Source organism: Micropterus salmoides, unplaced genomic scaffold, assembly GCF_014851395.1.
Source record: "Micropterus salmoides isolate LMB-PRFRI ecotype aquatic unplaced genomic scaffold, ASM1485139v1 Ms_hic_scaffold_1, whole genome shotgun sequence".
Classification (NCBI taxonomy): Eukaryota; Metazoa; Chordata; class Actinopteri; order Centrarchiformes; family Centrarchidae; genus Micropterus; species Micropterus salmoides.
This window is the reverse complement of record NW_024040040.1, coordinates 61,104,143-61,121,246: the sequence shown is the minus strand read 5'-3', so window position 1 is coordinate 61,121,246 and position 17,104 is coordinate 61,104,143. Positions and strand designations below refer to the sequence as shown.

The 17,104-nt window shown below is 40.5% G+C and overlaps 1 protein-coding gene across 1 annotated transcript in view; it reads right to left on the bottom strand.

Annotated features, from left to right (window-relative positions):
- Positions 1-13,448: 13,448 nt before the first annotated feature.
- Positions 13,449-17,104, bottom strand: part of ppp3r1b (protein phosphatase 3 (formerly 2B), regulatory s1ubunit B, alpha isoform, b) — a 55,541-nt gene continuing 51,885 nt past the window's right edge. Inside the window, exon 6 of the mRNA XM_038734658.1 lies at positions 13,449-15,963. Within this exon, the coding sequence (XP_038590586.1) occupies positions 15,916-15,963 (48 nt within the window). The 3' untranslated portion in view covers positions 13,449-15,915. The remainder of the gene's footprint in view (positions 15,964-17,104) is intronic.

The window sequence follows — 17,104 nt, the reverse complement described above, 5'->3', positions numbered from 1 at the left end:
TTAGCTCACTGTAAACCAGCTAATGCACGTCATCTTTTTAATCTGATGTCTGGGACAATTTTAACTCACATGACCTCCTCTTCAATGCAGACGTCTGTTCCTAAATCTGAGAAAATTTATGTTAGGCTGAATTACACACATGGTGTTTGACGGTTTAAATCATAATTTTGAAAGTGAGGAAAGTTGCAGTTTGTTGTAAAAAATAGTTCAAGTAAAGGTTACTGAAGCTAGTTTTACGACAAACTGCAACTTTCCTCACTTTCAAAATCAAACATCAGGTTTGTAATCCGGGACAGAATTCAAATGGGATGGATGGGAGGGACTCTGGAACTGAAATGGACCAAACATGAGGTCAATGAGGTGCAGAGTGTCGATGTGGACGTCTCCTGCTGCCCCCTAGAGGCCAAAACTTGATTAATGCAGCTTTAATAGAGTCTCTGTTAAGGGTTAAACTAGGACAAAGTAGACCAGGAGACCAAACAATGTGCAGAGATGTAGCTCATGGTCGACTGGTTTACATGAACACACACACACAGCGTTTGTGTGTTGGTGACCTGCCGGGCAGCAGAGCGGCTCCATGGCTCCACCCGACGCCTACAGCAACATGGCTGAAAGTGTTTACGGCAGCTCCTCTTACCCCGCTGCAGGCGACACTTACCTGCAGGTGAAATGAAGTTACCTGAGAGTTACGCTGAACTCTGAGTGACCCAGCTCCATTAATTATTCCCGGGGCCAATCACAGAGGATAGCGACAGGTGAGAGGACAGCTTGGTGTCCGTCCAGCTTTTACAGACGACATCCACACTGATAACAAGCGGCACAGGTTTCACTTTAAAGACGGTTTTTCTGACGTCCTCGATAACATTAGCGTCACCTGGCGAATGAGTGCAGGGTCATTTTAAACCCTGCTGCTACCAGTTACAATGCAAAATAAGAGCAATTTAAAGATGGGAACCAGACACCACGGAGCATTTAAATGCTTCTACAATCAGAGACAGGACTTTTGTGTTTTATTTTCAAAAGGCAGGATACAATACAGGGCTCTGCGCTAACCTTTTCCCCAAGGAGCACATGTGCTCCTAAATGAAAAAATTTAGGAGCACAGCAGAAAATGTACAAGTAACGAATTTAACAAACTATTTATTATATACATACACTACATGTGTGCTCCTTCTCTTTGTGTTCAACTATGATGTGAAACAATTGGAGGACTATGGAGGTGAAGACCTTTCTGGACACTCAGCATTGACTTTAAAATCTTGTCAAAGCTTTTTAGAATATTAAAAAAGATATTTTGAAAATATGACACACTGAAAACAGCTGATCACTCATCAGAAAAAAACTTTATTGTGACACCAGCAGCACCCACACGCCACACGCCACACCTAATGTAAACAAGACTACTGAACAGTATTACAATAACTGTAGAACAAGGGGAACGTGTTGCTCTCAGGAGGAGGCTAGAAGGAGCACATGCTGGCACACTGGCATCCACTGCAGAGGCTCTTCAATATGGAGGAGAAACTAGTTTAAATGAGTGTATAAGTCTAATATAATAACATTAAATAAATTAAATCGTACGCTGTTAGTATGTTAATATAATAACTACTTAATTGTACTATATGCATTGTCATTTTATTTAATAGTATAGGCTACTACACAGCTCACCACCAGTACAATATTTATTCCAGTTTAACGTTTTCATTAAATCCTTGTGCAAGAAAAATGGCCTACATTGGTCTCTTAATTTGTCAATGCTACTGTCTCTTCAATAATCAGAACCATTCATGGAGGAGGAGTTCAACATTTGAAAGTTTACTGTAGCACATAGCATAGTCAAACTATTTTTATGTCCCGCCCCATCCAGGCTCTGATTGGTTAGTTGTCAAGTCAACAAAAGGCACCTGATATAGCTGAATAGCCAGCTAGCCAAACCCACAGCCTCCTTATCTTCTCCCTACTGTCTTCTGTCTCACCACTCCAGCTGCTAACATCTCTGTTGAAACGAGCTGCTCAAGTGGCCACCGATCAACCCGCCCACCGGGATTTCTCCCGGTGCTCCGGGGGCTAGCTGGCTTTTTTTTCTGCCAGAGTTTCAACAACTCTCTAATTTGACTGACACCAGTTTTGCGTCGCGTGCTGCCCGCTTCTCAGGCTGTGCAATATATTACACAGAAATGATAATAAACCTATTTCAAAATCAGCTTTATTAGCTTATGTTTTGTGTATATAATAACTTACTTTAGAAGCATAGAGGAGCAGATGGTTTATGTTCTGTTTATGTATCTTTGCCAACACGTTCTCACTCCCAAGTCGTCACATATGGCATGGTCAAGACCCGTCGGCGTCAGTTTGTAACGCACTCGGGACCCCGCAAGTGTCATAGTTCAACACGCAGGGGTGGATGGAGGGCCAGAAACCGGACTTTCAACCAGGAGACCTGTGTTCATTCCCCCTGTGAAACAAAAAGCCCACATTACATATTTTTATTTAACTTAACGTTTAGTTTATGTCGTTATGTTTAATGTAGGTTTTTTTAACCCAAATCATGAACTTTTCCAACTTTTGCGTAATTCAGAGCACAATTCAAACGGGATCAAAAAATTAGTTGTCTCTTGCCATTGACTACTGTACATATTTTTTCTGAAGTAAGGTCCAATGGTGGTCCACCGAAAGGGGAGATACTTAGGCTCTCTATCATAACTGGGCTGCAGCTTTCTCAGCTGCAATTTTTTTTACAAGTTAGAAAATCGGTTGGTGGTCCCTCACCCTTAACAGTCGCCATCTTGGCTACGTAGCAGAAGGGGACAACGGATTTTCAAACTTGTAAATAAAAAATGGAGGCAGAGGAAGCTGCAGCCCGGTTTGTTTTTATACATTTTTGTGTCCAGCATTCCACTTTTTGACCGTTATGAGTATCTGTGCACTCCTAGTGTACTGCATTTTGCCATATTTGTCAGTCTGAATGCACTCAAAACAGTAAGAGTGAGTATAGAAGGGTGCAAATGAAGACAGCATTAGTCTGTCCTTCCTGAAGTCAAAGCTTTTAGTCTTCACTGACTCGTCTCGTCCCTCCGTCTTTGTCATCTGTACAGTTCAGCCAGACTTTACCTTCTAAGGAGAACTGTCTCTTCTTTAAACCCGACACACACGAGGCCGATGTGTCTGTGTTTACAGGTTGCTGTGTGAAAATCCATATTTCTATAGCAGGAGTGTTTATGAAGTTTTGGCCATTAGGGCAGATTATTTAGAGAGCCAGAGACATTTTGGATAACGGCTCTGCAGCTCTTTCATGTGGGCCTGTGTGAAAATAAATCCGGAGTCCAAATCACAAACAGATGAGCAGGTTCGATGAGAGGACGGCGGGTTCGGGGGTCCGAGCGAGCAACGAGAGGGAGTATGAATGAGACTTTTAATTGGCAGCGACGGCAACAACTGGCCGTCTCCTCTTGCAGCTCGAAGGGGAGAGCTGCAACACCAGCTGATCTGATGCTTCAACTCAGTGTGCTGTATATAATATAAAATGGTTATTAAACATGAAATATAAGAACAGTTCCATTATGAAACAAAAAAATGCATCACAGAGGACTAAAATTACTTTAGGCCTACTGACGTAAGAAGAATTAGTTAACTAACAATTGTCAAACATTTTTAATGTGATCAAACCTAAAATATATTTTCATTGAAAGACAAAATCAGCATCCGAAACAACACAGAGTTTAAAAGTTCAATACATTTAATGAAACAGTATGGACGCTTAAATCCACCACTCATCCTCCAAACTTAATTATTATCATTACCATAATTCATTATGAGTCACAGGTCAGGGTTTTTCCATACAGAAATAGGTCTATTTGGAGCCCCCCAAAGAGGTTTTAGCTAGTGTCAAAATAAAAACATTTCAAATCCTCTCCGAATGTTTTGCGCCTGAACACTCCGCTACGAAGCTTGCGTTAAAGCCTTGATTACACTCGGGAGCGGATGCGGACTACTTCTGTTTATACTACCTTCAGCAGTCAGCTTGGCAAACACTTTCCACACATGCAAAATAATAATCTCAATCTCAAAATAATAATCTATATAAATAAAATTGATTTGAATTGAACATGCGCAGTAGATCAGTTGTTGCCCTGGTAGCACTAGTCGCCTGGTCCCTCGGTCACAAAAAATGGGAGGCACGTGGACCCGGTCTGATGACGATTTTTTCGTCATGCTGACCCAGCGGACCCCTCGCGTACTGATGTACTGGCACCGGTACGGAAGCATCTTGCTGCCACGGCATAAAGAGAAAAACAGATCAGTATCATGTTATAACATGAAAAGTTTATTGTTATAACACGATATTTTCACATTATTAGGACATACAAACAAATCACATTATAACAAGAAACTTTTCTTGTTAATAACAATATACTATTTATCACATTATAATGTGAAACTTTTCACATTATAACATGATAAGTTTATTGTTATAACAATATGTTTTGTTGTGCCTCTCACGCATGGAACAGGAACATGTAAGTAACATTTGAGTATATTTTTTACGTAGCTCATTAAATGTAAGACCTGTATTTCCTTGCCTTTCTTCCTTGGGCCAACTAAAGTTATGATAGCATGTTAGCTAACTTTAAGCTAACTTTAAGCTAGCCAGCCAGCCCTGGTTAACACAGTCCCGTATGTTAACGTTAAATGTAACGTTAACGTTACGTGTCTAGGCGCTGACTATATGAGAAGTACCAAATATAGCTATTCATCAGCTGCGTAGTGTTGAAATTTACTGTGTGGCCAGAGTGAAAGTAGGCAGTAGGCAATTGTCATTTCAAAGAGTGTCCCCCCGTAGCGGTAACGTTACGTTTAGTTACGTTTAGTTACGTTTAACGTTACGTTTAACGTTACGTTTAGTTACATTACCCTCCGCGGTGGGTTAACGTTAACCCCACCCTATGGTGTCAGCTGAGAAAAAGGAGCCATGTGTAAACCTGCCGGCTTCCAAATCTGTGCGCGTTCACAATCCGTGCACATGAACTTTTAAAAGTTTAAATATTGTAAAATTAAATTTTTTAAATTTAGTAGTCAGCACATTGTAGCCAACGTTACACATGAATCTTGTGTAAACAATATTTTTTATGCACACATACAGTTTTTATGTGTCAGCCATATATCAGTAATATATGATGTGAGTATTTTAAATTAATTATTATGATGTCAAATATAGATATAAAACAATTTGGGTAGTAAATGTTATAGATGACTGCAGCTAAGTTCTTATTGAACAGTAACATGTATGTTCAAGTGCAATTAAACAATTTGCACTTTTTAAACAGAGTTACAAAGTGCTCCTCTGTTTCTCCTCTCATGCATGTGGGTGTGGTTGGAGGATGATCCAGGTGTTTCCAGTCTTGTCCTTGAGTTATAATAATTATGTCTTGACAGATTGATGCCACAGTCATTGACTTAATGGATGATGACGCTCTTGCTGGCTACATTCCAGCATATGGAGATCGAATAGCAGCAAGACGGTTCTGTTTGGAAAACAAAGGTACAACTACAAAAGAATCCAGAAAACATTCCCTGCTTGAAAAAGTAAAGAAAAAGATGGGCATTGATGGAAATGATGAGAAGAAAACTCATCAAGAGGAGACTTTTGTTGCTCCAAAGCGGAAAAGAACTCATGCAACAAACAACAAATGGGCTGAAAACAACTCTTTTCTGGTCGATTCATGAAGGTAAACAAGTAAGAAAACGCAGAGGAGGGGGAACAAGGAGCCTTGATGTACCCAAAGAATCAAAAAAAACTGACATATTACAGTGCGCTAAAGACTTTTTCTTCCCAAACGGGAAAAGTAAATTTGGAAGGTTTGAGACATTCAGTCATGACATATTAGACTATCAGGAGGAAGCTGTGTTTGATGAAGATATCACAGTTGGGGAACTGTACACTTAGAATGGGAGTGTTAAGAATTTACCTGTGCACCAAGAGCCTGACAGATGAGGATGGTGATAAATCTGATTTAAACAATGATGAACAACCGAGAGACACACATGAAGAAGATGAACAATTTACTCAAACTGTTGTCATATTGTCACAAGATTTAAAGGATGTTGATGCAGATGCATTATCAGACACATCTGAGGTGATGTTTGGCCCCTTCCTTGGAGAACCCATGGCTAGTCAGATGGATGACACTTACAGTTTGAAGGAGATGAGCTGGTCGTCACGCTTCCCCCAACAAGCACAGCACCCATTACTCCAGACACAACATCTGTTGGTGACGAGTCAAGGAGTTCTACTGCTTCATATGATGTTGTGTGTGTCACAATAAAGCTTCACAGGGTCAATCTTCTGGAGGAGATGATTAACCAGTTCAAGGATCCAGTACTCCCCAAACACCCCCTAAAATACAAAATGAAAATAGGGTTCCAGCACTGTCTCCTAAATGGCAGGAAGAAGAGTGGAAATCCATTGGCCGAATTCTACTCAAGGGATTTCAAGATCATGGATACTTTCCCTGTCGGTTTGCCCCTGTTTTCACAGTGGCACTTATTTTTGGTGAGAAAGAAGTCTCAGATGATATGCTGTCAGTCAGATAGGGACCTGACAACCACTGCCTTAAAAGAAGATCTTTTAGATGAGGACAGGGAAGAACTACTTGATCTTTTGGACCGCTTGGATGTAACAGTACTTCCAACTCAAGACAATTTGAAAGGCATCCTTCTAAAAGTGGCGCACAAGCAGTTGATCCAAAAACCAAGATATGCAGCAGAAAAAATGTCATTAATTGCTAGCCACTTCCTAAAAGAAGCATTTGTGAGCCCACAACATGTCCTGCAAATGTATGAAGATAAATGTAAATGTAAATGCTCCGTACTTGTATAGCGCCTTTCTAGTCTTTTCGACCACTCAAAGCTTTTACACTACATCTGCATTCACCAGTCACACACATTCATACACTGAGCCTAAGTGCTCAAACAGAAACTAACATTCACACTCATTCATACACTGGCAGACAGCCGCCAGGGGCAAATCGGGGTTCAGTATCTTGCCCAAGGACACTTCGACATGCAGCCAGGGGGAGCCAGGGATTGATGCGCCGACCTCTTGCTTAACGGCCAACCCGCTCTACCTCCTGAGCCACAGCCGCTAAAAAGATAAAAAGCCAACAACAAGGAAGCTTTTGAAGTTGCTGGATGCATCTCCTGCAACGCAAGCAGAGAACCAGAGCTTTTGTTTTCTGCAACAGTACATCAGAGGACTGGAAGATGCAGGACTGAGAAGGATGTTAAGGTTTGTCACAGGGTCAGATATTATCTGTGTCAACAAGATTGAGGTCCTGTTCACACCAGTAGATGGACTGGCACGGCGACCAGTAGCGCACACTTGTGGGCCAGCTCTGGAACTGCCATGGACGTACACTTCCTACCCAGAATTATGCACTGAAATGGACAGTTAACTGATTTCTGTTTATGAAATGTGAATATTTTCAGTCTTTACTCTATGACAGTAAGCTGAATATATTTGGGGTGAAGACAAGAGAAGAAATTTGAAAACATCTCCTTGGGCTATCAATATTTTCTGACATTTTTATGGACCAAATAACTAGTCAATTATTTGAGGTAATGATTGAAATATTTATTGATAATGAAAATAATCCTTAGTTGCAGCCCTCCTAGATTCAGAAGCTCCTCTCATAGCAGGCTAACCACTCAGTTGTTTCAACCATTCAGTCTGGGGCCATCACATCAAAACAAAAATGTTTTTGACACTCCAGAATCACAAATTTATGAGAATCACTTTTGGATCACTATGATATTAACGCATCTCAAAGTACACTAAGTGTCAAATTTAAGGCCAGCATCAGGCACTTGGACATCCTCTTCTTAGACCATTAACATACACTAGTCTATGTTTTATCTTTGTTTCATTTGTTTGTGGGTCCAAAACAGTCTCTGATTTTCAGCAGGCAAGGACCTCTTCCCCTGATGACACCGCATGAACTGCCATGTGGGACTGAATTGAATTGTTGACCTCAGGGACCTTAACCCATTTCAATAGTTTTAAGTGACCAAACGTACAGGGTAGGTTAAATATTTTTTTGAAACCACACATTATTTTTACTCTGCACTGAAACATTGTGATTATTTGTTTTGGATATTTTCCTCACAAAAATGTTCAAAAGTAACCACGGGATCAGTTGACATAATGTAGGCCTGCCTTAATCCTCTGGTCAGAATTCCTGGTGTAATTTATGAATACAGCTCTATGGCTTCATCTGCCGTGGTGGGTGAGAGTAAGAAGTTCTCTGCCATTATAAGGCAACACAAGCTGAAAACTGTTTCATCGCAAGGATAAGGTCCTCTCTGTTGGCCTCCACTGCTTCCTGAGAGACCTCTTTCAGGTGATCTTGTCTTCCAAATAGACGAGGGATGGTATACATGAGAATTGGGCGTCCCCTTGGAGCTGCCGTGGATAATGTGGGTATTCCACAAATGTGCAACTTGCTGTAGTTGTTCCAAAAAATCAATGTAACACTTCCTATTTTGAGTCAGTAATGTGTTGGGAAAAGTAAGATGACTACTGCTTACATTATTAATAATGTTAAAAGCTTAAAAAGATATTTTGCATGTTTTGTTTTTTGTAAGTGTCATGTGTTCAACAGAATACATGTGCACTGCTGTGACTAATCAGTCTGTCCCTTTAACTGCAGACTTAATTATGATTCATGAACATCATTAAGAACTCATGCTGATTGAAATACGTAGTTGTTGCATTAATTAACATTATGAGCTTGCATTAAGTCATGCATGAGGTGCTATTCATTCTTGTACATTCCTGATAAATCATGAATCATTATCTGAATGAACTCATGCTCTTTAATGCATTAAGTCATGAATGAATCCATGAGAATTCATATGCTTCTGCAGCATTCAACGAAAATCTAACCAGGGTGTCATCTGGCTTTTGTAGCACACCTATTTTTGTAGACTGCTCTAAAGATGTTAGATAGCTTCTCCATAGTTTGTGGCTGCTTGTCTATATTTTAGAGTAAATTTGGCTTTACAATGTTGTGTAGGCAATATAAAAATAGTGATGAAGCAAGCAGAGCTGATGAGTCAACATGCCACATAAAATTATGCCCAGGGTTAACGTATAGGCGTCGCATCATTCGATTTCTCCGTCTCTGCTCAACACCATGGGGGTCTAGAAATTTTAACAAATGCCTCACTGTACTTTGGGTCGTACAACATAAAATATGTTAAAGAATATTATTATATTAAAAAGTGAATACTTCCTGGTTTCTTTGCTCCTCTATGACAGTAAACTGAATATATATTTGGGTTGTGGCCAAAACAAGACATTTGAGTGACGTCATCTCGGACTTTGGGAAACACGGATCGACATTTTTCACCATTTTCTGACATTTTATAGACCAAACTACTAATTAATTTATCGAGAAAATAATCCAAAGATTAATTAACAGAAAGGTTTGGCTAGCGACTAACTGAAAACTTAACAGCCAGTTAAGTTCAGTTGTTCTTTTAGAACAACTGAACGAGCTCATAGTACCTTACTACCCCACCAGAGCACTGCGCTCCCAGAATGCAGGGTTACTTGTGGTTCCTAGAGTCTCCAAAAGTAGACTAGGAGCCAGAGCGTTCAGCTATCAAGCTCCTCTCCTGTGGAACCAGGTTCCAGTTTGGGTTCAGGAGGCAGACACCATCTCCACATTTAAGAGTAGGCTTAAGACTTTCCTCTTTGATAAAGCTTATAGTTAGGGCTGGCTCAGGTAGTCCTGAACCATCCCTTAGTTATGCTGCTATAGGCCTAGACTGCCGGGGGATTTCCCATGATGCACTGAGCTCCTCTCTCCTCTACTTTCTCTCCCTCTGTATGCAACCTTATCCCATTATTGCATGTTACTAACACAACTTCTCCCCTTTCTGGTAGTCTTGTGCTTTCTCGTCCCTCTCCTCTCTCCTCCTATCACTTCCTGCAGGTTTTCTGGCTCTGGAGCTGTGGAGTCTGGATCTGTGGTTGCGGGTCACCTGCTGCCTCCGTGTTCCTGCTCGACACCCTCTGCTGCAACGACTATCTTATTGTTATTATTGTTATTATAATCATTAACATTACAATTGTTACCATTAACACTACTATAAATATCTGTACCATTTTTCATTTAGTCTATAGCAACATCACCTGCACTGTGTGTATATTGTGTAGGCTTCTCTCTCTCTCTCTCTCTCTCTCTCACCCCAACCGGTCGAGGCAGATGGCCGCCCACCCTGAGCCATGGTTCTGCTCGAGGTTTCTGCCTCTTAAAAGGAAGTTTTTCCTTGCCTCTGTCGCCTAGTGCTGCTCTTGGTGGGAACTGTTGGGCTTCTGTAAATATCATCACAGAGTACGGTCTAGACCTGCTCTTTTATGAAAAGCGCTGTGAGATAACTGTTGTTGTGATTTGGCACTATATAAATAAAATTGAATTGAATTGAATTGAAACTAGCGACTGAGACCATAAACTCATCAGGAAAGTGTTTACTGAGGGAATAAATCAGCTGAGAAGTAGAAACATTTTCTCAGAGACTTCTATACAATCACACTTCTTTCTGCAGCCAGTGGAGCCGCCCCCTGCTGGCTGCTAGAGAGAAAGCAGGTTTAAGGCTCTTCAGCATTGGCTTCACTTTTCAGACCCGGAGGTTCAAGTAAAAATCCACTCCCTCTAGTGGACACCAATGCCAGAAAGTTAAAACCCTGCACAGTAATCTTCTGCTACCAGAATCATTTTTGTCTGCAGAAACACAAAGATGGAAGAACACTGTAAGTACATTAACTTAAGTACTGCACTTAAGTACAGTATTTTCTACTTCTACTCCACCACATCTCAGAGGAAGATATTGTACTTTTTACTTCTCTATATTTGACAGCTTTAGCCACTTTACAAAGTCAGATTTTTACACACAAAACAGATGAAGAGTTTATAAAATATGATGTTTTGTCATAAATTAAAACTCCCCAACAGTTTATACAAGTATAACTACTACAAATTAATCAGCAGATTAATTTAAAAAATGTCATTAATTGCAGTCTGATACAAAGATAGATAAAATAGTTCAACCTCAACCAGCCAACAACAGTAAAATCCGTTTTTTTACAGTGAGGTATTAGTACTTGTGCTTAAGTAAAGGATCTGAATGCGTCATCCCCTACTGAGGTTTTTACAGAAGTGTCCACATACTTTTGGCCATACAGTGGCTCCACGTGTGCTTTAACATGTGGCCACACACTGACACCTGCTGGTCAGAACAGAGCGGTGCATCTTCAGTAGTGTAACGCAGAGGCTTCGAACTGTGTAATGATGTTTTGAGCTCACAGGAAGGTGTGTACTTGTACATCAGATACTTGTTTCTGGTGTGCTTCCACATTTTGAATCACAGTACCAGAAGTGGAGGAAGTATTCAGATATTTTACTTCAGTAAAAGTCCTAAAACTGTAAAAAAAAAAAAAGTACTGCATTGAAAATGTTACTTAAGTAAAAGTATGTGGGTATAATCAGAACCATTATACACTGCTCAAAAAAATAAAGGGAACACCAAAATAACACATCCTAGATCTGAATGAATGAAATAATCTCATTAAATGCTCCTTCCTTTACATAGTCGAATGTGCTGACAACAAAATCACACAAAAATTATCAATGGAAATCAAATTTATCAACCCATGGAGGTCTGGATTTGGAGTCACACTCAAAATCAAAGTGGAAAACCAAACTACAGGCCGATCCAACTTTGATGTAATGTCCTTAAAACAAGTCAAAATGAGGCTCAGTAGTGTGTGTGGCCTCCACGTGCCTGTACTCTGGCAGTGCTCCTCCTGCTCCTCCTGCAGGCGGAGGTAGCGGTCCTGCTGCTGGGTTGTTGCCCTCCTACGGCCTCCTCCACGTCTCCTGATGTACTGGCCTGTCTCCTGGTAACGCCTCCGTGCTCTGGACACTACGCTGACAGACACAGCAAACCTTCTTGCCACAGCTCGCATTGATGTGCCATCCTGGATTTTCTCCATGAATCGATTGATTTGGTCACCCAGTGTGACACCTTCACAACGCCTTTTTGTGTCCGACCATCAGTCCAAACCTCAACATTGTTAACAAACCTTACAGTTATTACAGTCATTCAAAGGAAACTTCAGCAAAATAATTTTCTGTCATTCATCTAGTTGATTAATCGACTAGTCTTTTCAGCTGTGCTTGTATAAATTGTTTTGCTTTAAATTAAATGACCCATCATATTGTACTATTAAACTCCACTGAATGTATCTTACAGCTTTAGTTACTTTACAAAACACACAAACAGCTGATCTGAATATTTCCCTCTGAGATGTAGTGGAAGCAGAACATGGCACCATTTATGTGTACTTAAGTGCAGTACTTGAGTGAATGTACTTGTGTTCTTAAATGTAACTCGTCTCAAATACTTTATGACTGAATATTTCATGGCTACTAATAATAGTACTTTAAGTGCATGAATCACATAAAGTACATGAAGTAGTATTTCAGTACAATGTCTGGTTTAATAATTTATTTTATCAAATTTTTGTTGCATGCTCTCATCACGTATGACTTAAAATTAAGTGACTGGTAAATTATTTTTACTTACTTTTATCCTAAGCGACTTACAATTGCTATACACGTCAGAGGTCACACACCTCTGGAGCAAGTGTCTTGCTCAGGGACACATTGGTGGATGGGTCACAGCGGGGGATTGAACTAGGTCTCTCACACCAAAGGCATGTGTCTGACCCATTGCGCCATCACCACCCTTTATATTTGTTTTTTTAGGTTAACTGTTACAAATGTCCAGGGACTACGGATGAAAAATGTGATGTAAATACACCAGTTAGCCAAAACACAATGTTTTATTAATGTGCACTGTACCTGCTAAATTAAACAGATTTTTCAAAAATTACATTATAATGAAACACAAAATTTTATTTGTTGGTCCAAGTTACAAGAGAAAGTTTTGTATATTATTGTAAATACTTGTCTAGTTTTCATGTAACAGCTTGCTTCTTTACCAGTTAAGAATGTTATATATACACTGTACATACTCTACGTACTCCTTTTGGTCACATCATGTATATACTGCATACATTCTGTGTGGATATCGTTGCGGATGATGAAGGGAAACGAGCATAATTTACAGGCAGCACTGTGGTGCAGTGGTTAGTGCTGTCGCCTCACAGCAAGAAGGTTGTGGGTTTAAACCCTGGTTGCCCTGGCCTGGAGTTTGCATGTTCTCCCTGTATCTTCCTCCCACTGTCCAGAGACATGCAGGCTAAGTTAATGTCAGCTGGGATTGGCTCCAGCCCCCCATGACCCTGTACGCAGGATAAGCGGTTGATGATGGATGGAACGATGAATTGAATTATTCTAAAATAAGACGATGTACACAGCATCTGCAACAACTTTCAAACAGTTTATTTCTCATTTTTTCCCAATGTATGAAGTTTCAGTGACGCGGCAGAGATGAAAACAAGAGTAAAAATCTGAATCCACGAGGCCTCCATCTCACAAACATCCCTTTAAACCAGCCAGAAGACATTTCAGCGCCGACCTGAAACCAAACAAGCAGGAAGCTTCGACGCCGACTGTTAACAAAAAAACACCACCCGAAAGAAACAGAGTGAAGAAGAAAAGAAAAAAAAAGCGAGTGGCGGGCGACAAAAACAGCTTCATGGTTACAGTTTCAGTAGAGTAAATTTTATACATTTTTATGTTTAAACCTTTTATTGGAAACACCCACGTGCTTAAATGTTCATGTTTTCACCATTATTAAACATGTAAACACAACACGGTCTTTGAAATGAGCCGAAACTCTGAAATGCTAAATGAATGAAAGACAAAAATGTTCAGATTACTTATTGTCACCATGAAACACACGATCTGACATCAATGTGAAAATAACAGCATGTCACGTGTTTTAAAATACCAAACTATTACAGCTGAATAAACAACCTTTAAGTTTAAGTTCTATTGAAAATAGCTATTTTCCATGATTCCTAACTATTAAACATGCACCAAAAACTGTGGATTTTATTGTATAACTGTAGAAAAATTCAAATATGCAAGTGGTCAAACGTAACCAGTAAATACAATCACACACTCTTCGTGTCACGTAGCATGCACAGAATATTATGATTGTTTGCACCTGCAAGACATTTCGCTCATTTCACTGAATTGTTTTTGAGACCAGCCTGGTAAACTCGAGCTTTGAGAAAAGAAAGAAATTAGAGTTTTAATAAAAACCTGATCTACATGCAAACAGCCACGGGCGGAGGAAGAAAAAATAAAAGAGGAGATCAGATCACACGTCATGCAAACACGTCACAAGTCTCCCGCTTCAGGTAGAAAAGTCTTTCACAGCGCGTCAGAGAATGAACCGTGCAGCCCGGCAGGTTTCCTGCAGCCGAAGCTTATTTTTGATTTCACAGACTATTTTACTAAATCTTAGAAACACAGGAATATTAACTGATTTCATAAAGACCTAAAAAATGTAAGTGAGAGCATCTGTGTGCGAGTCCTGCATGTTTTTATAGCGATCGCTGGCTTTACAGCATCTAAGCAAACGTAAAATACTTTGGAGAAAAATCAGAAGTTCTGCGTCTTTTCTTAAGAAGTTTTTCTCGGCTGAATGCAAACTGAAACAACTCCGATTATTGGGTGCAGTAAAGCTGCGCACGTGAAGCAGTTTTCAGGAATGACTGACATCAACAGTTGGCGCTCGACCCTGATAATATGTTACGTTTGTGTCCTGCAGGAATTATGCAGCTTCCGGCATGTCAACATGCCATAATTTGTCTTGTACTTGAAGCTGGGGGAGCCCACGTTGGAGGAACTATCAAGACACAGCTGGATGTTTGAAAGTATCCTTCCGAATAAATCCCTTCAGGCCTCCCTCAAAAACACATGTTCAGGTCAGCCAATCATTTCATTCGGACCAAATGAAACGACTGGCCGTGCTTATTTACAGTCCTGCGACAGCCACGGATATTTTTCATTTCTGTGTCAGAGCATGTGATGTATCGTCAAGATATAAAGAGAATTTCAACAAATATAATACAAGAAATGCGTCTGAACTAAACTGCCTACCCCGGCTTTCATGTTGTTATCACAACTGGGTGCTTAAAAACACAAAAGTTCGTTAAAAAACGACGGCGTTCATTAGAGCCACAGAGCATCGTTTAAAAACATGCAGGTCCCAGTCTGTTATCTCTGACTGAATTTAGCCAAACACGAGCGTAAAGCTGCTCTTTAGGTGTAAATGATGCAAAACTCCAGTAAGATAAATGCATTCAATAATACAGTTATACATCTCTAACATAAAGACACGGCTTTTAAGCCTGTTTAATTCAAACGCATGTCAATAAATTCTTGTTGGCACCTCATGCTGTTTTTGTGTTGTTCTGAAATCAAGTAACATCAAAACGAACTACACTCGTCCACTAAAGTTTTACGTTCTGTAAGATACTTCCTTTGTTTCTAAAAAAGAAAACTAAAAAACAATGACACCAAAATAAATATAAAAAACCCACATACCTTGAAAACCCAGTAAAACTTACAGTACACATACACACTCAACCACAGCTTTCCTCCACCAAACTCAAACCGTCGCTCTGCGTTTAAAAAAGCTGTCCGTCGACTTTTAAAGTGCGACGCCGAGTCACTGAGAGTCCCTGTTCAATAATACTAGGTAAAAGTTTGGCTTCAGAAGGCTCGGGAGGAGGGGGGGGGGGGGGGGGGGGGGGCAGGACGAGGGGGTGTGGGGGTTCACAGAGAAAACACTTGCATTGAAAACAGACTGAGCGTTTTTTTTGCTGGACGACGTCTTCAAGCAGATTTTCAGTAAATGGAGGGAAAAAGGTTGTCAGACGTCCACCACCATCTTTTTGTGAATGTCTAATCCACCGACGACCTGGAGAGGAGACCAAAGGCAGTGAGGTCATTTCCTGGTTAGCGTTTTTAACATTTTTGAAAAGTCCTGCTGAGAATCACTAACAGGGAACAGAACACGTCAGCAGCGCCTCCACGGCTGCTGCTGGTTCACTCCACACTGAAACTACGAGGGTTTGCATGGACTGATGTTTGGTTCTCCAGCGCCACCATGAGGTTCACATGTGTGGTTCTAGGTGAAATGCCTGACTCATGTTTCGCCCTGGTGGAAAGCAACTACCGTAAAACTTGGAATAACAGCCCGGGCTTTTATTTGCTAAAATCACTGAACTGACCCTGCCTCTATTTGGGACAGGCCTTTAATTCCTCTCACACAAAACTGAAAGAGGCTACTATGAAACAGTTTATTTATTTCAAACAGTATGAATATTGCTTTTATAAAAATTATTTACGCAATGCTTGTGCACTGGAGGAAAGGGGGCACCGGAGCTCCACCCCTTTATAACCGATCTGCAGGAACAGGCCTCTCTCTTGAGTAGTGACGTCACTGGCTGGAGGGGGACACAAGACGGGATGACCCAGGTACTAATTTGGATTCCCCCGTTTGAAAAGAGAGTAATCCCAATGCATTCCGCTTGTTTAAACATTTACTTAGGCTCCACAAACAGTCCACTCACTTAACGAGGCTGCTGATGAGTTAAAAGAAATGACTTGTTGTAAATGACATGAGCTGAAAGATTTCTTTAATAAAATAGAGTTATATTTTCCATAACGTGTTTTTACAAGCAGCGCGTCACATCCACACACTGGCACACAGCTTGGGGCTCAATAAGGCAACGAACATGTGATAACAATATATGAAACTGTGCTCTCGTATTTGCTTTCCAGCCCTGGTTTGTGCATACGCGCCGTTTATAAATGAGACCCCAGGCATCTAATGGAGACCTGCGTTTATTAGTCAAAATGTGTTCCCACACCAGGCCAGGAAACGGGTAGGCGGCTGTTAAGTTAATGTACTTAGTGTAAAACTTCAATTAAGTATAAATTCAAGCTTCTTCAAAATAATAGCCCAATTGATCCGGTGTGGACTTTATTTGTGTTCATGTGCATCCATGTTCAAGTAATAATTGGCGGTGTGTTTTCATACATAGTCAATGCAAAGA